Here is a 25,544-nt window from a genome sequence, read left to right on the forward strand (position 1 = left end):
TATACGATTTGCTACACTTATAATTTATTTCATCTTGGCCCTTCGTTTATTTTTCACAATTTAAAATTTGTTGCCTTTGAATTTGCATTATGCTTAATTTAATCCTTCATTTTGCATTTACAGACATTATTTATATTATAATATTATAATATCGTCTTTTTAATTGTGGTTGAGAATTTTGATCGGAATTTGAAGTTAGATTTTTTAATTTCTTTCAAGAGTAAAAAGAACAACACAAAGGATCACTTTTTCATTAAAAATCATTTTAATTTATTTAGAAGGCCAAACATCCATTAATGTCCCTTTTCACTTACAAAGGATAGAATACCATTACTATAAATCCAAAATGCAGCTAATTCTTCTTAGATTTTACTTGATCATCTTCCAAATGATCTTTATTTAGAAGGCCAAACATGGCTGCGGTACTCCCCAAGAGCCCACAATGGGAAAGTATTCCTGTATGATGCATAGTGTGACATATTATTCTTGAAGAAAGCTCCACCCAATCCCTGCAATTTTTCATGTAATCCAAAATTTACACACACACATACACACATATATATATATATATATATACACACAAATCATATGTAGTCTATGAAACATATAATAATTTTAAAATTTCAGGGGGCGACTGTTTTCATCCGTCCCCTTTGATCCATCCCTGACCTATGATGAGTGTGCTATATATGTATGGTTACCTGCTGGGGAAAACCACCGTTTGGCAGCTGAGAATTTATCAGCAATTTTGCAGCTCGATGCAGAGGTGTAGGATCTCGCTCAGCCTATTCAGAAGCATATTTGTATATGTATGGTGATTATGACAATCCACATAGTAATATAGGTGCATAGTTTCTTTGTTTATTTAGAATTGTAAAATCATTGAACAATCAAGTGACTTTAGTCAGGGTCGGGGTTAGGACGTTGGAGGCCATGTGCAAATTCTTAAAAAGAGGCCCTTAGTAAAAAAATTGCAAAGCTTGAATGCAATATATATAGGGAGATTGGTTATATTACTAACTCAAATTCTAACAGTGTGGGATAGGGAGATCATGAAGATGAGCTCATTTATCGTAAAGTGGAGTTAGACCCAAAAAAATGAGATTTTTATTGTAAAAATTCTAATTTTTTTTTACCCTTGCTATTCTGGGACCCTGTTCCGTCGCTCAAGTTGATCATGTCCTAGCCTCGCCTCTGACTTTAGTGGTTAAAAGGAATGTTGTTCTCTTTAAAAGTATCATGTTTGAACAGTTACATTTGCAGAGTGTACATATAGTCGATAGCTATTAGAGATTATGACCGATTACTATCTTGTATTATCTAAATTATTAAAAAAATGTAAAATTATTTATTGCATGTAAAGCATACCTGGCCACCGATAATTAAACCCATCAAAGCCTGTGCAGTATTTACCAGGAACGAGTCTTTTCCTTCTATGGGTACATATACCTTTTTATGAACAATAACAAGTACAAATAGAATCAAAATTTGTGTATGTAATGAATAGGCATAATGATAAAATTCCCCCTCAAAGTTTGTATAAAAGTTTATTTTGTTTTTTATTTCCTTTTTTTGAGTATTTTAGTCCCAACGTTTCGTTTTGGAGAAAAATATATTTTGATTGGATGAAAATTGTTAGTTAACTGATTGTCAATGTTTTATACGGACGTGACAAGTCCACGTGTACTTATAAAAATTAATTATATGTATATTTATAAAAAAATATATTTAAAAATAGTTTACATTTTTTTGATGGTGTGACATCGCACATAGACTTACCACATCAATAGGAAGCGTTTGGAGAGAAAACGCCACAAATTTTAACGATATAGCGGTGTTTACAAGTCAAACGCCACTAATTGATACTTTAGCGGCGTTTTTTTCAAACGCCGCAATAGGGTTATTTATAGTGGCGTTTTTATAACAAACGCTGCAATAAAGAATACTTTTGCGTCGTTTTTAGACAAACGCCACAATAAAGGATATTTTGCTCGTTGAAGCTAAAATACTCCAAAAAAAGGACAAGGGAAAAATTACTATTTGTGCAAACGTCGGGATAATTTTATTATTATACCTGATGAATAAAAGAATAAGGTATATTACATACAATTACCTTTCTGGAATTAGAAAGATAGCTCTCTCCCCAACCGCCATCTTCTCTTTGTGTTTTAAGCAAAAAATCAACCGCTTTACGAATAGCTAAGCAATTTTTGTAGTTCTTACCTGCAGCCTTAAGGCCTAATAGTGCAAACAATGTGCCATAAAAGAAGCAAAGTCCCCAATTTCCATACCTATGATGCATACGTGGAAATTATATATGCTTGTCATTGTGGTTAAAACCCACCAAATTAATGTTTTAAAAGAAAAAAAAAATCGTAAAGGAAGTGTTATTCTCCTTAAAGGTATTGAATTCGAGCAACTATGTCTACATGATGTGTATATTATTAATGATTAAGAAATATTATGAACAGATACTACTTCATAATTACCGCAAACTATTAAAAAAGGTAAAATATACAAACGGTCCATTGACTATAGAGAGATGCTTTATTGAGTCTCTTGACTATTAAAAGTTACAAAATGATCGCTTAATTATATGACATTGCTTTTTGAGTCTATCGACTGTTAAAAGTTACAAAATGGTCACTTGATTATTCATTGTGTTTGAAACACATCCTTTTTTTCATTAAAAATAATGGCAATTTGAGTTGGATGTTAATGGCTGAGATATGATAGTCGTTTGAGATTCTGGGATCAAATTTTATCATATCCCAGTTCACAGGTTAACGTCCAACTCAAACTGCCAATAATTTTTTAACCGAAAAGGGTGGGTTGGAACAAAATGAACAGTCAAATGATCATTTTGTAGCTTTTAATGATCAAGGGACTCAAAAAAGTAACATCCTATAACCGACGAACTATTCTGTAACATTTAATAGTCGATAGACTCAATAAAGCAATACCTTATAGTCGATAGATCATTTGTGTACTTTATCCTAAAAAATCATAAGGGCTTATTCATCCATTACCAAGAACCATCAAGGTATTGTACGTCTTCAAGGAACTTTGCAGCTTTTTTGATGCAATTGTCAATCTCTTTTGTTCTATGTTCTGGGTATAATTTCGTGGCGAGAGCTAGTGCTTGCATTACAGATGATGTGCACTCTACATGCCTAAATTTTACACAAAAACAAAGATCCTTCTCATAAATATAAAATTTAAGTTTTTCATTATATATATGGAATAATTAATGAGATTAATTAAAGAGAAAAAAATAAGAATCTTACTCATGTTCGACGATTACATCCTCAAGAAACTCGATTGGATTCAACCACTAAAAATAGTTTTAAGGTGAAAAAATGTTTCTATTTAATTCATGGCATAAAATGGAGTAGGGTTATTACCTCCCACCAAAAACTAGCTCCTGCAGGCTCCCAAGCTGGATAACCACCATTTTTACTCTGCAATAATTTATACGAGATTAGAGACGGAGTCGGGATTCAAACTCAAGACGGACAAAGTGTAATTAATCGTAAAAAAGTAAAAGGACAAAATCAAAATAAACTAAAATTTGGAATCCCGATTTAATATTTACCTGTAAAGATAAAAGCAAATGGACGGTATCAAACATATGCTCTTTTTCCATTTTCTTTCCCACCATCTCTGGTTTCATCATTGAAAGAAACAGGCAACACTGCACAACAATTAACACGTTGTTAAGCGATGGTTTTTGTTTCATAATCAAAATGTCTAGGTTTAATCAAAACGAAACAAAACTACCTTGAAAGCTTCTGCAGTACAATCAGAGACTTGCCATCCATGATCTCGATCAGAAAATGTCCATGATCCTTTAGAAATGTGCCTAAACATTCTTTTAAAGTCTCCCGGAGGGTTTTCCCTGACCTTCAAATTTCAACCAAAATCAAAGTAGTTAAGAGTCCCTATATATAGAGTTTACTGTTGTATGGTTTAGGGTTTAAGAAACCTGCGAGTTTTTGAGGAAGTCGTGCCCCTTCATTAAAGTAGGTCCAATTTCTTCAGATAAATTGCTGGCGAGCAAACCTTGGAGAAAGAAACTAGCATCCCAAACTTGACAACCAAAGCTCTGCATGGCGATATATAGAAAATATACATACTAGTTAGATGAGACAATAAGACAATAATTTACTATTAAAGTATTAATATTTTGGGTAAAGTACAAAAATGGTCACCCAACTATAGGGTATTTTTATTATGTCTCTCGACTAGTAATAGTTACAAAATGGTCTTTCAATTATAAAATATTGCTTTTTTAAGTCCTTTAACTATTAAAAGTTACAAAATGATCACTCAGTTTATGTTCCAAAGTCATCATTTTTCACTAAAAGATTGACGGTTATCTAAGTTAAACATTAACATGATGACTGAGATATGATAGTTTGATTGAGATTCTGGGATCAGATTTATCATATCATAGTCAGCATGTTAACGTTTAGTTCATAATACTGTTAATTTTTTAATGAAAAAGGATGAGTTTGGAGCATAATAAATAGTCAGATGATCATTTTGTAACTTTTAATAGCCGAGGGACTTAATAAAGCAACAATTTATAATCAGGGGACTATTTTGTAAGTTTTAATAGTCGAGGGACTTAATGAAGTAGTATCATATAGTCGAGGGATCATTTATATACTTTATCCTAATCTTGGCAATCGCAAATGGAGCAAATTGGGTTAGGAGGTTCGCCCTTGCCCCTGCAGTTCCCGATCCGGATTAGTCGATCAATAGATCGGATGATAGTTATAAAAAAAATCAACAAACCTGTATCTTCATTCCATCTTCTGCAACCCACAAAATGTCAAAAATCCTAGCAAGATGCTTCTTAAAATATATTCCATTTGGATCTTCTACCCAACAAGCAAGCATACATAAACTCTGCACCAATGCATTATAATCAAGTCACAGTATATAATATATTAACAAATAGGCAAAAAGGCATCAGAGGTCTATGAACTTTTGAAAAAAAAAATCAACGTGACTCTTGTATTCTTTTTTTCTTTCAATGTGACCCTCCAACTCAGAAAACAAACTCAATGTGGCACTGTGACCAATGTTTTTCATCGTTGACCATTACAGTACTAACGTGCTCGTTCACAATGCTGATGTGTCAATCCATATGCCATGTTTGAGTTACCAATTTAGCTTATCTATCATGTCATCCGTCACGTTAATCTACCACCCTAGGCTGCCATGTCAGCACCGTGAACTATCACTTCAACACTGTAACGATCAACAATGAAACGACGTTAGTCAAAGAGCCACATTGGGTTTATTTTCTGAGTTGGAGGACCACATTGGAAGAAAAATAATATGAGGATCACATTGATTTATTTTCAAAAGTACATAGACCTCTGATACCTTTTTGCCTAACAAATATTATTCAAAATTAATTCTAAAACCTTTTCCACACATCCAATGGTAATATAGCGGCTGCTTTCATCTTCATAATGAATGTGATCCATTGTTAATTTAAGAGCTTTTTCTCTCAACTTATTGAGGGGCCAACGATTGAGGAGAGGCTCTGCAAATGTGTAGAGACTATCCCAAAGCAATGTTTGAAGCAATGTATGAGGATAGTGGAGATCTTCCTGCATGCAACAGTATAAACATTTATTCATTCACATTTTCTCTAATCAACAAGATATATATTATGGCTATGAATTTACCTTTGCACATAAATGTCGCTTTTTACTCCAATTGATTTCATCATAAGGTTCAGTGTGGAGTTCTTCTCTTAACCGTGAAATGAGAGGTGTGATTGGACCCACAAATTGTCTTCCATACAGATAAGACATTGGCATGTAAACTAATCGACAATAACACAGCATCTTTCCTGCATTGCAATAACATTATCTGGTAAGTAATAACAAATTTGCAACAAATTTCATAGCCACACCGGTAGGAGTGGGTATTCGATCAAGTCGAGTTAAAAAATTTCGAGTTACTTGAGTTGACGAGTCGTATTTTACAATTCGAACTTAACTTGAAATTTTTTCGAATCGAGTGAAGTTCAAGAAATTCGAGTCGAGTTATTTGAGTTTCTATACTAATTGTAGTATAATTATTTATAGTATTATGGTAAGGATTGGTTCCAATTTTTTGACTTTCTCTAATCATATAAGATATATATTTCATATTCTTTTCACATATAATGTTATTTAATATATTAAATATAATCTAAAATTATAAAATATATTCACAATATTGTATTTTAAAGAAATCATTTTGAGGGTAAAATATTGATGAGAGTGTAAAGGAGTCAAGGAATTGATGGGAAGAAAGAATTTGCAAACAATTGTAGTAAAAAGATCAAATTGAGTAAAATGCAAAGTTAAGGGACTAAATAAAAAGAGAGAGTACATTTTTAGTAAAAAGATAAGAATTGAAGTTACATAGATATTCTATAGTGGTATATGAGCATGCGATTTAAATTTTATAAAAAACAGACTTCAAATAAATGATGAATCGAAGAAATAAGGAAATTATAAAATATTTGAGGGATTAAATTGAAAAATAAAAAAATTTGTTACCAAAAAGAGAATTTGAAATTAGATATATATTCTATGATGGTTTAAGAGCATGTGTTTCAAATTTGGTGAAAAAATGGATTTAAAATAAAAGAGGAATTGAAGGAATAATGAAGTCAGTGACTAAATTGTAAAATTATCAAAATATTTAATCAAATTTTTTATTTCTCAAGTAACTCGAAATTTCCAAATTTCAATTCGACTTGAACTCAAAACCCGAATTGATAATTCGAGTTGACACGAATAACTCGACTCAAATAACTCAAAATTAAAAAAAATCAATTTTTAAAATCGATCCGAGTTTTAATCACCTTTACACACCAGTACACGAAACAACCTGCAACTGATCATAAACACATAAACAATGCATACCTGGATGAACGGGAAAATAAGAAGGGAGCAGCCAAAACTCAGGTGGCATTGGATTGCAGCCAGACCATTCATAAATACCCATTATCTGCATTGAATAAATATATATATGAAACCATGTTTTGATGTGTAGAGATTAAGTTTGATGGTAAATAAAAAGAAACACCGCATACTGCAAGCCAAGTCTTTCCCCAAGAGGAAATGGACGTGACACCCCCTCGATCGAGAATCCATTTCCGGCCTCTCTCGCAAGCGTTATCGAGGCCACCATCGAGTTCCACTCCCAGTAAACGCATACAGATGTAATTGAGGGCCGTGCCGAACATTGAACTATGGCCCCCTATGTATAATCCCCAACCTCCATCCTTGTTCTGCATGATTTAAGATAAGATTGATCTTATTACAAATCGGAGAAAGCAATTGATTTTGGCTTTTCAAAGCTTTTTGGCTTTGCAGAATCCATGGCCACTACAAGAAACAACATTTTTAGTGACCATTTAATTGTAATATCGAAGAATTTCGTCACAGAAAGTAGGCTATTCGCGACGAAAATAATTTTCGTCACTTTTAAAATGAGTAATCGTGACTTACTTTTATTTGATCACTTTTAGGTAATAATTGTGATAATTTTAAAGTACATCACAAGTAACTGGTTTATTGTGACCAAAAAGTAAGTCGTCATTATCAAGTCACTAACTCTTATTTATTTTGGGGTTGTGCTTTTCTAGCAGTGGGATGTCATTTTGGGTGGTTATTTTTTCGGGTTATACTCATTTCATGTATTTAATGCTTTGGTTGTCCTCTCTTATTTATGTGGTACTCGTTTCTCTATTTAAGTTGGAGAGGTTTTTAATGAGGCTCATAAGTAGGATTTTATCATTTGATTAATAAATAAAATGATATTTTTCTAAATGTGAGGCTATTTCTTTCTAAATGTGTAGTGGGTCATCTGGATATTTCAAATCCTTCGAAGTATGTCGGCCATTATCTATTTTGTTTATGTGTTGATGTGGTGGTTTAAGCCTTTTAATGAGACGCAAATAAATTTAGGTGTATGATTAAAATCTTTTCAATGAAATCTTTTTTTATCGAATCGGAGAAAGATTCAATATTACTTTGGAATATGAAAATGTTCAAATTTGTTACCTGTTGACAGTAAATGTAACGGAGAATTTCTTTGCGATGCTCTGCAGTGAATATAGTATTGAGATGACCTGTGATATACATACACATTACCTGCATGCATTGCAAAATATTAGAGAGTTTCATGCCAGGGAACCAGGAGAGATGGATCGAGGGGTGCTAGGGTACGGCCGCACCTTCTTAGAATTTTTAATTTTTTTTTATATTTTACATTATCTAATTTCACACCTTTAAAATTTTATAACTCCGCACCTATATTCTGGTTGCAGACTGAAACTACATGAGGTAAACTATACGAACAAAAGATAAGGAAATAGAGCAGATACCACAGGAGGGGTAAAATACAATGGGCCAGATTGCTCGGAAGGCCAGTGGCCATGTTCTGATTGCAGAGCTGACACTAGGTGCACAGTTCTCTTTAGTGCTGCTGTTGTAGCTTCATATGTCACTTCCTCGCCATCCTCTATCTTTGGTTGGGGAATTGTTTGCTTCATCTTTTTCTCCCTTATAAACTGCATCCATTAGTGATAAACATAATTAATCATTTGACTAAATAAGCTAAGATAAAATTCAAATCAGTAATATTTCATTTTGTCGATGAAAGCAAATGGGTTGTGACGATCGTTGATAATTCACTCCCGATTTGGACGGAAAACAATCAGTGCAAGACGACCATTTACAGATAATTTTACGTGAGAATTAGGAAGAAAAAAATTTTAAAATGGGAGAGAAGGTGAGCAATGTATAGGTAAGAGCTAGGGGATGATCCCTTTTAGTCTTTCCTCCGGGTATACTTGACTATAAGGTGATACTTATGATGGTGATAAATGTCTATAAGTTGATTTAATCAAGATGATTAAAGTACCTGCAACTGCAAGAGGAGGTCAGAACTAGGCTGAACATTATGACGATTGTTGTAGAAGTTGGTACGAGCTTCTTCAACCTCAGCTCGCTCTTCAGCTGTGCCTGCATTTGGGTCGAACTCCCACGTTTGTCTTCCCAAATAGTTGTTTGTACTGAAAATGTAGGGATTATTCCCACCTTCCCCGACCTTAAGCCTCCACATTTTCTTTCCCACAAACTTTCCCTTAGTGCCCTTTATTTTCTTGGCTATTTGATGAAGAAAACCTCCACCTTATATAGACTTGACACCGACTATTCGCCATTAATCGAAGAATGGAACAGCTAGTCTTTTTTAAGAGAGAAAAAATAAGGGTAAAATACACAAATGGTCCACCATTATGTACTTTACCCCAAAAATAATACGTCGATCATAAGATAAGAGGGTAAACTACCTTATTTGCACGGTTAATGAGATTTAGGGATGGCAACGGGCCGGGTATTGGTCCCCTGTCCCCGTTTAAAAAACACATACTCGTCCCCGCTTAAAAAATCGCAGGGATTTAAACGGGGATCCCCATCGGGTAATCAAGGAAAACCGCGGGGAAACGGGTATCCCCGTTTAGCATAAACAATTATTTAAACAGGTATCGGGCCGGGTATATATATATTTAAATTAAATATATAAATATTATATATATTTTTTAATTTAAATTAAATTTATTAATATTATATATATATAATAATTATTATTTTTAATATTTATCGGGCCGGGTATCGGGCCGAATAATCGGGTAATCGGGGCGGGGATTACCAAACCCGTCCCCATTTATCATCCCCGAACCCGACCCGTTTAATTTAGTTTTCGATTTTTCCGTCGGGTTCGAGGTTTTCATTAGATTCTTGCCTTTTAATCTCATTTTACCCAATTTATAGACATTCTTTGTTTGTTCAATTTCATTAACATTTTTAGTTGTTTAACTCTTTATCATATTTGTTTATTTTATAACCTATTTTATTTTTATTATTATTACGTTTTCCTTTGCATTCAGTGAACAACTATCAACATCCTTTTTTGATTTCATTTACTTAAAAAAAAAGCAAGATGACATAAATCTTTCCATGCATCAAGTGTTGGCTCAAATGGTAAGCAGTTTTATGTCGTTTAAGCAATGTCTCAGGTTCGTGTTATTATGTATACATAAAATTCTTACTGGAAGACTTACGTACCGAAATCAGGTGCGTGATGTTGATCGATATGGATTAATCAGGACGAAACCTTAAAACCAGGAATACTAACCCAAAAAATTTATAGTTGAATTATTCATTCGTACATAGTGCAATATAATCAATGAAATCTAGTACAATATAATCAATGATGGTTTCATCTTTTGACTAATTTTTAAAAGTTTTTTTTTCAAGTCACCGCAAGACGGTTTCAGCATTATTCAACAATAATTATTGATTGAATGGTAAAAAAATTAATAATTAAGATTATTGTATAAAAATTTGATCATTAAATGTATAATTTTAGTTATTTTATTTAAAGATATATACATATAAAAAGATAAAACATCATTACAATCCTGTTAATTATGTAAAAGATGTTTTAATAATTTTCTAATTGGGTTAACATTTAATTAATTGGTTATACCAATTTAATCAGTTTGGTAACTCTTGAAAAGTGATAAAAAAATATGTAAAAAAATATATTTTAAAATTTAATTGTTTGAAATTAATGTTAAAAATGATTTTAAAAAGACATTATCTATTTTAGATATTACATTGTATATTAATATTATAATATTTGAATTACATTTACACTTATTAATAGTATGATATAAGAAATATATCAACTTAAATTACAATAAAAATATAAAATATATTTTATAATAACTCATTAACAATAATTTTATATATGAAATGTTTTATTAAAAAAATATGTTACCAATACTTTTCAATATATAGACTTAAATTATTACGAAATAATAATTTATATATTTGTTTGACAAAATATAATAATATATGTACTTAATGCATTTTTTAAAATTCTATCGATTTATATCCAGAAATTAATTTGAATAATAATGAAAATAATTAATAAATAATTTAAAAATCAATTAAAATTAAATAATTGGAGATGAAAGTATAATTCCACACAAAAAAAGACTTTACATAGCAATTGATTTTTTTTTGGAAGTGTTGAAAATGAAAAGAAACGACATATAACCAGAAACCATTAAAAAGCATCGCAATAAATGACGGAATGAGAAAGAAATTAATGAGTGTGGCCTCAATGAGTTATTACATGAGAAAATCAATCAGTTTTAATCAATAAAAAACTGTGTAAACAAACAATGAAAATGATTTTTGAGGTAAAAAGTCATCAACTCCCTACACTCTTTTCTTTTATAAAAAAGAATCAATATAATTATCGTATTAATTTTCTCTTAATGTGGACCTTCAACTTATAAAATAAGTTCAATGTGGCCATCTTGGTATGGACGTAGCAGTTCACGGTGTTGACATGGCGCTCTATAGTGTTGACATGGCAGTCCATGGTGTTTGATAACGCGAAGGATAACATGACAGATGAGCTAAATTGGTAACTCAAACATGGCAGATGGATTGTCACATTATTACAGTGGACTGTTACGTCAGCATCGTGAACTACCACTTTAACATCATAACAGTCAAACGATGAAAAACTTTGGTCAAAAGACCACATTGATTTTGTTTTCTGAATTGGAGTGCCTATTAAAAGAAAAAATAATGTAGGTCCACATTAGTTTATTTTCAAAACTACAGGTACCTCTTATGTTTTTTTAGTATTGAAATGGAAAGAAAAGTCTTAGTACTAGAAAGACAAAAGTTATGGGATAATGTTTCCCACTTTTTTAATTACCCCGATAATGCACCCTGTGAATTATTTCCTAGGATATGCCATTTTCTACAGTAAACCGTGAAGATGCTGTGTAATCACCGCGACATGTTGAAGACGACTGGATTTCTACGCGTCTGCGTCTTCAATCCACTAATGAAGATACGGTGTAATCCCTGCGTTTTGAGGGTGAAGACCCGGGGATTACCATGCGTCTTCAAGCATTTCCCTGCCCTTGCAAACAGCCTGCACCACTTCCACTTGTGCAACCTTCATGCATACAACATGGGTCCGTGAAGCCTGCGTCCGTGCAGCACAGCTGCCTGCAGCATGCCCGTGATGCACGTGAATAGGCATGCATGCAAAGTTGGCAGTATAAAGAAAAAATTGTAGAGAAATTATTGGTTTGGTTAGGTTAGGTTGGTGAGGGTTATAATATTATATTTTGGGGTGGAGATAGTTTGTTTACTTACCTGATGAAGGCATAAAATGATTTGTGTAGTTGAAATAGAAGAAAGAAAGTGGATGTTGAAGAAACCAGTGAAAGCAAACAAGTGGGATACCAAGCACATTTATTTAGTTGGTCATTATTGTTGTTTGGTGATCGATATATTCGTTCAAAATATAGGATTGTAAGTATTTTTTTAAAAATTTCTTTTATTGTTATTTCTTAATTTATATTTTTTATTCAAATTAATTTAGGTTAAATTTTTTTCTATAGATTCGTTGAAGTATGGCAACACAAAATAATATTTTGAGACTAGATAATCGACATATTTATTCTCATTTGGGAGCGTTGGTATTAGTATTTAATAATATTTTTTTTTTGAGAATGAGTTATTAAAAACAAATTTTTTTTATGATTAATTCAATGGATTAAAAAATTACAGGAAGACGAGCATGACCACCTTCGATTACGAATCAATGTTTGTGATGAGCCACATGATTTTATTATCTATAATTTGAAAGTATTTGAATTATATTACATTATAAATTAATAATATAATATTTGAATTATATTTACTCTTATTAATATTATGATATAAAAATATATCAACTTAAACTATAATAAAAATATAAAAATATTTTATAATAACTCATTAATAATAATTTTATATATGAAATGTTTTATTAAAAAATATGTTACCAATACTTTTTAATATATAGACTTAAAATTATTACGAAATAATAATTTATATATTTGTTTAAAATAATAATATATGTACTTAATGTATTTTTTTTAAAAATTCTATAGTTTTATATCTAGCAATTAATTTGAATAATAATGAAAACAATTAATAAATAATTTACATGTACGCGTATTAATTTAAAAATCAATTAAAATTAAATAATTGGAGATAAAAGTATAATTCCACAAAAAAAAAAACTTTACATAGCAATAAAAAATATTTTTTTTGGAAGTGTTGAAAATGGAAAGAAACGACATATAACCAGAAACCATTAAAAAGCATCGCAATAAATGACGGAATGAGAAAGAAATTAATGAGTGTGGCCTCAATGAGTTATTACATGAGAAAATCAATCAGTTTTAATCAATAAAAAACTGTGTAAACAAACAATGAAAATGATTTTTGAGGTAAAAAGTCATCAACTCCCTACACTCTTTTTTTATAAAAAAAATTCAATATAATTATCGTATTAATTTTCTTTAAATATGGACCTTCAACTCATAAAATAAGTTCAATGTGGCCGTCTTGGTATGGACGTAGCAGTTCACGGTGTTGACATGGCGGTCTATAGTGTTGACGTTGCAGTCCATGGTGTTTGATAACGCGAAGGATAACATGACATATGAGCTAAATTGATAATTCAAACATGCCAGATGGACTACCACATCATTACCGTGGACTGCTACGTCAACATCGTGAACTACCACGTCAACACCATAACGGTCAAACGATGAAAAACTTTAATCAAAGACCACATTAATTTTATTTTTTGAGTTAGAGGGCCTATTAAAAGAAAAAATAATGTAGGGCCGCATTAATTTTTTTCAAAGTGCAGACACCTCTTATGTTTTTTTTAGTATTGAAATGGAAAGAAAAGTCTTAGTACTAAAGGCAAAAGTTCTGTGATAAATATTTCCCAGCTTTTTAATTACCATGATAATGCATCCTGGGAATTATTTCCCAGGATAGGCCATTTTCTACAGTAAACTGTGAAGATGTCGTGTAATCGTCGCGACATGTTGAAGACGACTGGATTTTTACGCGTCTTCAATCCACCAACGAAGACGCAGTGTTAAAGAAACCAGTGAAAGCAAACAAATGGGATATCAAGCACGTTTATTTAGTTGACCATTATCGTTGTTTGGTGATAGGTATATTCGTTTAAAATATAGGATTGTCAGTATAATGTTTTTTATATTTCTTTTATTGTTATGCCTTAATTTATATTTTTTATTCAAATTAATTTAGGTTAAATTTTTTTTATAGATTTGTTGAAGTATGACAGCACAAAATAATCTTCTGAGACTAGATAATCGACATATTTCTTCTCATTTGGGATCGTTGGTATTAATATTTAATAATATTTTTTAGAATGAGTTATTAAAAACGAGAATTATTTTTATGATTAATTCAATGGGATATCAAGCACGTTTATTTAGTTGGCCATTATCGTTGTTTGGTGATCGGTAAATTCATTCAAAATATAGGATTGTAAGTATAATTTTTTTTTATATTTCTTCTTTTGTTTTGTCTTAATTTATATTTTTTATTCAAATTAATTTAGGTTAAATTTTTTCTATAGATTTGTTGAAGTATGACAACACAAAATAATCTTCTGAGACTAGATAATCAACATATTTATTCTCATTTTGAATCGTTGGTATTAGTATTTAATAATATTTTTTAGAATGAGTTATTAAAAAAGAGAATTATTTTTAGGGTAAAGTATAGTAATGGTCATTGAACTTTTCTAAAACTTTCATTTAGGTCCCTCAACTTTTAAAACTTACAATACAATCCTCCAACATTTAGTCTGTTTGCAATATGGTCCCCCGTCGTTACACCGCCGTTAGTACGTTTGTAATACGATCACTGAACTTTTCAGGTACTTGTATTTAGGTCTCCTAACTTTTAAAACTTGCAACACAATCCTCAATTTCATTCTAAATCCCAAATTTCTTTTCGATCTCGAATTTCTTTTTTCGCTCATCTCTTCTCATTTCCAGAGTAACTTTTCAGTTGGGGATGCATGGAAAATTCTAATCTAACTTTGAATTATGTGGAGGTGTTGACTTGATATAAGGGTCCATTGAGAGAAGACCCGACCAAGGGACTATCGGGACCATCAACGATTCAAGGTGTAATGTTAGATACAGATCATCTCAGGTGAAACATAGATGTTCGATGAAATGCTTGTGAGAAAAAATGGGGTTAGAAATGCACAGTTGATTAATACTACTAAGATAAACTAAATATCATTGTTGAAAGTCACCAACAAAGCTAGAATTATTTTGTATAAATGGCATATGATAATTTCTTCGTTTAATCCTTGTGGTTAAAGATTTTCCAATAGATTCCCAAACAAAGCATTCACCTCTCAGTCTCTTTCGCAACTTGAAAGGCATCACGACAGGGTCAAGTAGCTGCTCCAAATATACTACCATGTCATGATGTCTTTCGAGTTACGTGCATGCAGAATTGTCTTCTAAAGGTATAATTAAATAAAATTCAACTATAAATTTTCCAAAACATGTAAAAAAATCCAATTCATTCACGATATATCAGCCCCATAATCAACATGAACTTATTAAAAAGAATATGAGCTCACAGGATGCCGAAAACCATAAGTCGAATCAATATAATTCCCAGTAAACTAGTACCAACAATCTCTCAAATTGAGCCTTGCGATTTCACTATGTCGATACTCACAACCAATTCTCTGATTTAAAGAAAAATCAAACAAAAAGATAAAAAAAAAATTAGCCTATGACCCTCTTTCACTTCTATTCTGATGGACTGAATATCTTTCATGAGGAGTACTAAAAGTTTTGATTAACAAGAAAGAAAGAAATTAGATGGTTTTGGTTCAAAACTAACACTGAATATCCAGATCATTGACATGTAGTTCCAGAAACATAAAAATTTCAACAAAAAACACACAATGTGAGCTGAAAATGGGAAAGTGCAAAAGAGGAAAAGCTTACTTCCGGATAGCTCAAAAGATAAAATAAATACATTCTTGCAAGTGAGGGGAAAGGCTAAGAAATAAACGCAGTCGGTGTTGCGTTCCAGCAATTCTTCCTCCATTTTTTCTTTGTAAATAAAAAGCTGAAAGACAGAGCACTGCTTGGGTTTACAATTTTACATGGCGGAAAATTGAAGAACAAAAACCAAACGAGAGTGCATGTGAGCGAAAGAGACTAAGAGGTGAATGCGCTGTTTGGGATTTCATTATATTTGATCATCTATTGGAAAATCTTTAACCACAAGGATCAAAAGAAGAAATTATTATATGCCATTTATACAAAATAATTTCAGCTTTGTTGGTGACTTTCAACAATGATACTTAGTTAATCTTAGTAGTATTTATCAACTCTGCATTTCTAACCCCATTTTTTTCTCACAAGCATTTCATCGAACATCTATGCTTCACCTGAGATGACATGTATCTAACATTACACCTTGAATCATTGATGGTCCTGATAGTCCCTTGGTCGGGTTTTCTCTCAATGGACCCTTATTCAAGTCAACACCTCCACATAATTCAAAGTTAGATTAGAATTTCCCAAGCATCCCTAACTGAAAAGTTACGCTGGAAATGAGAAGAGAGGAGTAAAAAAGGAAATTTGAGATCGAAAAGGAATTTGGGGTTTAAAATGAAATTGATGACTATGTTGTAAGTTTTAAAAGTTGGGCGACCTAAATGCAAGCACCTAAAAATTTTAGTGACCAAATTGCAAACGTACTAACGGTAGTGTAACGACGGAGATCATATTACAAACAGACTAAATATTAGAGGACTGCATTGCAAGTTTTAAAAGTTGGGGGACCTAAATGAAAGCTTTAGAAAAGTTCAGTGACATTACTATACTTTACCCTTATTTTTATGATTAATTCAATCGATTAAAAAATTGCTAGAAGAAGAGTAGAAACACCTTTGATTACGAATCAATGTTTGTGATAAGACACACGATTTTATTATCCATAATTTGAAAGTATTTGAATTATATTACATTATAAATTAATAATATAGTATTTGAATTATATTTACACTTATTAATACTATGATATAAGAAATATATCAACTTAAACTATAATAAAAATATAAAATATTTTATAATAACTCATTAATAATACTTTTATATATGAAATATTTGATTAAAAAATATTTTATCAATACTTTTTAATATATAGACTTAAAATTATTATGAAATAGTAATTTATATATTTGTTTTGACAGAAAATAATAATATATGTACTTAATGTATTTTTTAAAATTCTATCGATTTATATCTAAGAATTAATTTGAATAATAAATAAAACAATTAATAAATAATTTACATGTACGCGTATTAATTTAAAAATCAATTAAAATTAAATAATTGGAAATAAAAGTATAATTCCACAAAAAACAAACACTTTACACAGCAATAAAGAAAAGATTTTTTTTGGAAGTGTTCAAATGAAAAGAAAAGACATATAACTAGAAACCATTAAAAAACATCGCAACAAATGTCGAATGAGAAAGAAATTAATGAGTGTGGCCTCGATGAGTTCTTACATGATAAAATCAATCAGTTTTAATCAATAAAAAACAAACAATGAAAATGATTTTTGGGGTAAAAAGTCATCAGGTCCTTATACTTTTTTTTTTAAATCAATATAATTATCGTATTAATTCCATGGTGTTTGATAACGCGAAGGATAGCATGACAGATAAGCTAAATTGGTAACTCAAACATGTCGGATGGACTGTCACATCATTACCGTGGACTGTTACGTCAGCAATATTGACGTTCTTGTATCGTAAGATGTGCAAGGCGTCATTAGGCACATATAATAAATTTACAGTAGAAATCGGTGGATGTCTGATTTGCTACAGTCGTGGGCTTGACACAGACTTCCATTTTTAACACCGATTAATCGAGTTGAGATTGAATTTCCTCTTGTCGAAAGGTAAAATTTTGATTTAAAATATTAGTACAATCGATGTACCGGAGGAAGAATAGGTACTTTACATTGACACTAGAATGAGTTGTATCTTATAGAAATACTACATGAGTCTATGGTCTCTCTCCACTTAACAAAGTTCGAGAGTTTTCCCATCATATGAAATCATATATTAAAGGAAAGCAAGGCAAGAAAATATTAAGTGTGCTTCATAAAAATATCAAATTCCAATGTTTAATATTAACGTAATTGAGATTTTACAAGATCTACACTATATATATACATGTAGCACTCCGAAAATCAGGTTTGTAGTTTTGGGTAAACGATTTAGGCCTAGATTGTTATGGTAGACCTTTATGAAACATTTGGGTTAAGTGTCGTGTAATACCCCAAACATCGGGTTAGTGACTGAAATGTAAGGATTTAAAATTTAGTGGTTAAATTTGATAAATTGAAAAGTTTATGAACTAATTTTTGGAAATTTGTGTCTAGGACTTATTAGAAAAGATAGAAGAGTGGAAGGGCATTATGGTCTTTTATCAAGAAATGAATTTAAAACTCATTTTTAAAGGATGTTTAACATGTGAGAATAAGAAAAGAGAAGATATTTCTGGAAGCCTGATTTTCTTCTTCTCTTCCCTGTGAACCTCCATGCTTAGGTGAGTTACTTTTCAAGTTGGGTTTTCTTTCGTTTTTGAGTTGGTTTTTAATCCTTGGGTGGTATAGAAGCTTAAGGAAGCTTAAAGAGGATTATAAGCTAAAGGATTGAGGAATTATTGGTAAATTAGTAAAATGGGTTTTTAAAGGAATTGATGAAATATTTAAGTAGTTAGAGGTTTTGAAAGGTATATTTGACTTTTCAAGGATCTGATTAAGGTATTTGAAGTATTAGAAAGGATTAATAACATGTTTGTATGATAGGTATGATTTTTAGTTTTAAGTATCCATGGAGAATTTTGGATGATTAAAGGGGATTAATGGGTATAAGTTGTGTGGGATAAGTGTTATTGAGTTTAAGGGCTTGAATAGAGTTAATGATAATAGATTTAAGTGAAGTTTGGGTAAAATTTGAAGTGAAATAAGTGAAATATAGGTAAGGGCGTCCGTACTGGAAGAACAGTACCAATACTATAAAGGTAAATTGAAGGAAAAAATGTATGAATCGGATGAACAATATCGTTACTGATTGAAGTAGTATCGATACTGATGTAGAGGTATCGATACTGATGTAGAGGTATCGATACCAAGGGTAAGGTTCGATACTGTAAATAGGGATGAAATTCCATAATGCCAAAATGGTATCGATACCGAAGTAGGTATCGACACCATAGAAGAGAAATATCGGTACTGTAGGAGGGGTATCGATACTATTCAGTCTGAAATTTAAATTAAGAGTTTTCATTTCGTTTATCTAAGTATTAATTGGTTATTCGTTAATGGGAATGCGGTATTGATATTGAACATGTCTATATGTAGATTTGGATCATAAGCATACGAAAAAATCGATATAGTACGAGATTAAATGAAAGAAAAAGGATTTCATTTAGGACTTTCGTGAGGCAAATGTGAGTGCAAATTATTGTTTTATATTAGATATAAGGACGGCTTGCGATAAGCCAACCTCGAAGGTTTTCGATCGAAAATTGTTTTATTTATTTTATTTACTTATGAATTAATTTTATGATGCTTTATATAAAGTGAAGTTTCAAAGTATTGTTTTGATTTTATTGGTATGTGAAAATGTTTATATGTGAATATGTTCTATATGAAAATATTCTATGTGAAAATGTGTTAAGTGAAAAATGTTCTTCGTGAAAATACCTTATGTGAATGTACTCTACGTGAATAAAACACACTTTGAATAATGAAATGAAAAATAGTTATATGGTTAAAGCCCAAGGTATATGTATGAGAATTAGAGGTATAGTTAGCATGCCAAGAGTCGAGGGTTCTACGTGGTCCTTCGGGACATATCTATGTGGCACTTCGGTGCAAATTCTACATGGCATTTCGGGGCAAATTTTATGAGCAGTGGTGACTGCATTTAGTGCACAACCTCAATGTACTCTGATACCTTGAGTTCTCAGTAATATGCGTTGGGCTAAAATAATAAAGTGATATAAATTGAATAATAACAGTATATGTATTTTCATGAAATGTATCCTGATTTCAATATGAAATGTTTTATGTGGATTGAATAAACAAGTGTTTTTAAATGGTTTATTATATTCATTATTGCCTCACTAAGTCAACGAGTTAGCGTGTGAGCGTTTTCATACGTAGGTTCTTAGAGATCGGATGAGCAAAGCTAGGAAATGACAACATACACCTGAAGAAGATCAGATCAGAATAATTTGAACAATAGGTTTCTTATCATTTTGTAATTTTGTTGGCATGTATCATAAGTTTTTAAATTATAACGCTCTAATCAGTTTTTGTAAACATACTATTTTACATTTATGTAAATTATCAAGTATTTATTATCATTGAGAGTTATGAATTTTCAATATTAACTTTGTTATAAGGGTTTCACCACTTAAATACAAGTAAAATTTTGAATTTTCCATGACTTTTCAAAGAGTAAAAGTTTTGAAAAGGCAATGTGATACCTCAGATTTGTATCCGGTCGGGTTCGGGTTGGAGGTGTTACATTTATTGATACCAGAGCTATGATTTAATTGATTTTAAGTTCAAAATGAAGCAAATTGTGATTTTAAAAGTGAACATGCCAACGAAAGTTTAAAAATTTCTGATATGATAGGATAAATTGTATGTTGTCTTTACTAATAGAATTAGTGATGGTATCTTAATAGATTTCGGACTGCGAGGGCTCCCTAAGTGAATCAGGAGATGGTCATGAGGGAAGTAGTAATTCACTTGCCCCTGCTAGGCAAGGTGGAGAATATGCGCACCAGGGAGTGCCTGTACAAAATCAGAGGATCTTTTTCCGGATATTAGACACGATTTTGACGCATTTCCAACCGTATGTTCCCTCAGCTCCTATGATGAATGTGGCAAAGGAGCTTAAGAGTCTAGGAGCCCCAAAATTTTGAGGAGAAGCTGAGAAAGGTCCTGTTGCTTTAGATATTTGGTTAAACGACGTTAAGATTATGTTGGAGGGTCTCCATTGTTCTGAAATGGAGAAATTGAATGGAGTAGTCTCATTACTATGAGGGCAAGCACGGATATGATGGACTAACATGACGATGAGACCTACTAGGGACCAGGTGAGATAGTCGTTCTTTCTGGAAGAGTTCAAGAACAAGTATATCGGTGATCAGTTCATCAGCCAAATGAAACAAGAATTCATGAATTTGAAGCAAGGGAATAGCATTGTGTATAAGTACGAGTAAAAGTTTAATAAGTTAAGCAGATTTGTAGCTAAATTGGTCCCAACAGAAGACTCATGTAATTGGTTTATAGAGGGTTTACGCCCTAGATTGAAATAGCCCTGTTAGCGCTGAATCTTTAAACTATTCAAGAAGTGGTGAATCGAGCTAAAGCCTTAGAGCGAGCTAAGAATGAAATGTATGAGGAGCAGAAAACTTAGTGGAACAAGAGAGCGAGTGCCTTGTCGAGTGCATCGCAATCGAAGAAAAGCCGAGGTTCGGGTTTTCGACCTCAATTTAGATCTGAATTAGCTGCATCCTCAGGTAGAGGATCAAATCCGGTAAAAGTTAAGCAGACTCAATCTATTGAATCAATAGCTGGAAGACCAAGTCAATGTCAGCATTGTAGAAAACATCATAGTGGCATATGTCGAATGGTCTCCGAAATATGTTTTAGATGTGGGGACACATGACATTTTATCCGGGATTGCCCATTGATGACCGGAGAGACTGTATAGTCTGAGAGATATGCTATTGTACCTCAGAGAGGGAGAGGACGATGTAGAGGAAGGAATTAATCTGAATCGACCAGTCAACTTGAAATACGCTGGACTGCTAGGGTTTACAACCTTAAGACTAATGAAGATCACGATGATTCGGAGATCGTACAGGTACTTTTCAGTTAATTGATAAACATGTTTTAGTTTTGATTGACCCGAGATCAACTTATTCTTATATTAGTACTAAATTGGTGAGAGAATTGAAAATTCAATTAGAAACTATAAGTAATGATATGATCGTGACTAACACGTTATGGCATAGTACTTAGGTGAATCAGTTGTGTCGAAGGTGTCCCATAAAGATTTAGAGAATTGCTGTTAATCTGATGGAATTACCATTTGATGAGTTTGAAATTATTCTAGGAATGGATTGGTTGTATTGTTACCATGCCAATGTCGATTGTCGATTGAAGCAAGTAGCTTTGATAAGTCTTGATGGATCAGAAGTAATTATGGTCAGTGAAAGATTTAATCCATTAACTAATGTGATATCGGTAATGTCGGCCAAGAAGCTAATGTTACAAGGATGTCTAGCTTTCATCGCTAATGTGATCGATACTCGAGTCAATAGAGAAAACTGAAGGACATTCCGACGGTTCGAGAATTTACAGACATATTTCCAGCTGAGTTACCGAGATTACCTCTAGATAGGGAGGTTGAATTTCAATTTGAGGTTATATCGGGAACAACACCAATTTTGATGGCTCCTTATCGAATGTCCCCTAAGGAACTGAGTGAGTTAAAAGCTCAATTGCAAGAGCTTTTGGATAAGGGATTCATCAGACCTAGTGTCACATTGGGGTGCTCCAGTGCTATTTGTAAAGAAGAAAGATTGTTCGATGCGCCTCTGTATTAATTATCAATAGCTCAACAAGGTGACCATAAAGAACAAATATCATCTCCCAAGAATCGATGATTTATTTGATCAACTCAAGGGAGTTTCGGTGTTCTGCAAGATTGATTTACGCTGGCTATCATCAGTTGAAGATTCAAGAAAAGGATATTTCAAAAACGGCTTTCAGGACTCGGTATGGCCATTACGAATTCGTAGTAATTCCGTTTGGGTTAACTATTGCACCGACATCGTTTATAGACCTCATGAATAGAGTATTTCAACCGTACCTCGATCAGTTCATGATTTTACTCATTGATGACATCTTGGTGTATTCAAAGACAAATGAGGAGCATGACGCCCATCTTCGAGTGATTCTTCAAACACTTCGAGACAAGAAACTTTATGCTAAATTGTCTAAGTGTGAATTTTGGTTACCTGAAGTGACATTTCTTAAACATGTGGTATCTGCAGAGGGGATTCGAGTGGATCCTCATAAGATTAAGGCTATAATGGATTGGGAAATTCCAAGAAATGTTTCTGAAGTATGAAATTTCTTGGGATTGGTTGGATATTATCGAAGGATTGTAAAGGACTTTTCGATGATTTCCTCCCCTTTGACAAAGCTATTAAGGAAAAATGTGCCATTTAATTGGACGAATAAATTCCAAGAGAGTTTTGAATCCTTAAAGAATGTACTAATGAAAACTCTAGTGCTAGTGCAACCATAATTGGGCAAGGACTATACAATTTATAGTGACGATTCCCATAATGTTCTGGGTTCACACGTAGGTTCTAAGAGATCGAAGGAGCAAAGCTAGGAAAGGACAACATACACCTGAAGAAGATTATATCAGAATAATTTGAACATTATGTTTCTTATCATTTTGTAATTTTGTTAGCATGTATTCTAAGTTTTTTAAACTATAATGCTCTGATCATGAGTTTTTGTAAACATACTATTTTACATTTATGTAAATTATCAAGTATTTATTTTCATTGTGAGTTATGAATTTCAATATTAACTTTGTTATAAGGGTTTCACCACTTAAATACAAGTAAAATTTTGAATTTTCCATGACTTTTCAAAGAGTAAAAGTTTTGAAAAGGCAATGTAACACATTGGATTCGTATCCGGGTCGGGTACAGGTTGAGAGTGTTATATGTCGTTTGTGTTGAGCTTGAGTTAAGCCTAAAAGATGATGAAAATAGTATTTTTAGATGAGGGACAATTGAGGGAGGACAAAAGAAGTAATTTACCCATGTTTTAAAAAGTCGGTATCCTTAATTGTGCATGTGTCACGCATGAGGAAGATGAGAACTCTCTTTATCTTCTTCCTTATCATCTTTTGGGCCCAATTCAAGCCTAAACCCAAACCACACTTAACACCAATATTTCATAAACGCATACCATAATACTTTAGGCCTAAATGATTTATCCGAAACTACTAACATGATTTTTGGGTGTTACTATATATCGTAATTCGAGTTTCAAGACTAAAGCAGTTTCGATGCATGTCATATTTGATTTATAAAAATATGCTGAATGATATTTTATTTTATAAAATCCTTAGGCTTTATAGTTCACAAAATTACTCAAAATCATTAAATTTCCTATATTTAGTTCATGCATGTCCCAAGAGTAGTTGGTGAAATGGGATTCAAAGAAGGAAGACTTTGATGGGCAAAAGAGTAACAAAAGTGGCTTTAAAAGGTTCATAAGTTCTTATCATAGATGTTGGAGAACCCACATGGCCATAATGCCAATGGTTAAGGTCCATCTCAAGCTGTCCTCCTTTTGCGCCCCTCTAATCTCTTGTATGCACTGCATCTACCCATTTTCCTTTTTTTTACTTTGCACTATAAAACAAAATATAACTAGAAATAAATAAATAAAAACTAAAAAATGTTCCTCTCCTCCAATCATCCACTTCATGAATTGGCAACATCCATTAGATTTCATGTATCCTTCTGTTTTGTGGGATCCAGTTATTTTGATTCATGTGTATTGGACAAATTGGCCATTGTTTCCATTGGCCCTGTAATTTACAAGAATCTGTTCCCTCTCCAATAGTAACCTCTATTTGCATCAAGCCCTTGGTAGGATTTTCTTTTTCTTAAAAATATCTTGTTCTTGATTATTTGTTGTGTTTAGGGCCATAAATGAGACGAGACAGATCGTGAGTTACTCGAACTCGACTCAATCAAAGCTCGGTCAACTCTCGAAACGAATGAACTCGACTCGAATTCTTAACAGCCCCAGTTGTGTTTTTGGTCCTACAGAGCGATGGAGCTAGCTAGCTAACTATTTTTCTTCCTGATCAAACAATGATACCCTACTGATTCTTTGCGTATAGAAGATATAATATAATAAAAGGAATATAAATATTTACATTTAAATATCTGTACTTTGGGTTCAAACCAGAAGATTTCAGAAGCATTGTGGGGTTGAAGAACGAGTTGAGGTGAAATCCCTTCAATAAAAGACAAAGGCAATCAACATGTTATGCTTGTTTCTTCTACGTTAAAAAATAAAGGTAATAAAAATGAAGGTAGAACTACAGCTCCTCAAGTGTTTATAATTTGAAAAAAAAGCTTTGATTGAATCAATATGGGATGCATGAAAACTCATGTCTGCTTCATTTGTCGGGTTTTTTGGTAATCAATTAACAATGGGGTTTTCCTAATTTTGTCATTAAACTTTTGTCTTAAATGAAAGTGAAGTCTAATCTGAAGGAACTGATTTGGATTAATTAACTTAAGTCCTTTTTCATGTTAAGTTTACTGTCTCAAAGTCCAATTTTCCTTTGTCTCTTTGTATATGCTGTCATTAATTTTGGACGATATGGCTCCACTGAGAAAAACTGTCGAATTTAGCAGTCAA

General features: G+C 32.3%; 1 protein-coding gene across 1 annotated transcript; it reads right to left on the reverse strand.

Annotated features, from left to right (window-relative positions):
• Positions 1–317: 317 nt before the first annotated feature.
• Positions 318–20,238, reverse strand: LOC120210659 (beta-amyrin synthase-like). Its single transcript, XM_039209359.1, has 20 exons — positions 20,231–20,238; positions 11,364–11,373; positions 8,944–9,164; positions 8,405–8,590; positions 8,082–8,171; positions 7,109–7,306; positions 6,939–7,023; positions 5,706–5,872; positions 5,439–5,627; positions 4,801–4,914; positions 3,986–4,105; positions 3,781–3,903; positions 3,596–3,694; positions 3,405–3,461; positions 3,288–3,334; positions 3,030–3,173; positions 2,114–2,291; positions 1,369–1,449; positions 702–785; positions 318–509 (listed from the first exon to the last, which is right to left on the reverse strand). Exons 3-20 carry the CDS (start codon positions 9,142–9,144, stop codon positions 396–398), a joined length of 2,277 nt encoding a protein of 758 aa, XP_039065290.1. The 5' UTR covers positions 9,145–9,164; positions 11,364–11,373; positions 20,231–20,238; the 3' UTR covers positions 318–395.
• Positions 20,239–25,544: the final 5,306 nt, after the last annotated feature.

Source organism: Hibiscus syriacus, unplaced genomic scaffold (assembly GCF_006381635.1).
Source record: "Hibiscus syriacus cultivar Baekdansim isolate YM2019G1 unplaced genomic scaffold, ASM638163v2 tig00109926_pilon, whole genome shotgun sequence".
Taxonomy (NCBI): domain Eukaryota; kingdom Viridiplantae; phylum Streptophyta; class Magnoliopsida; order Malvales; family Malvaceae; genus Hibiscus; species Hibiscus syriacus.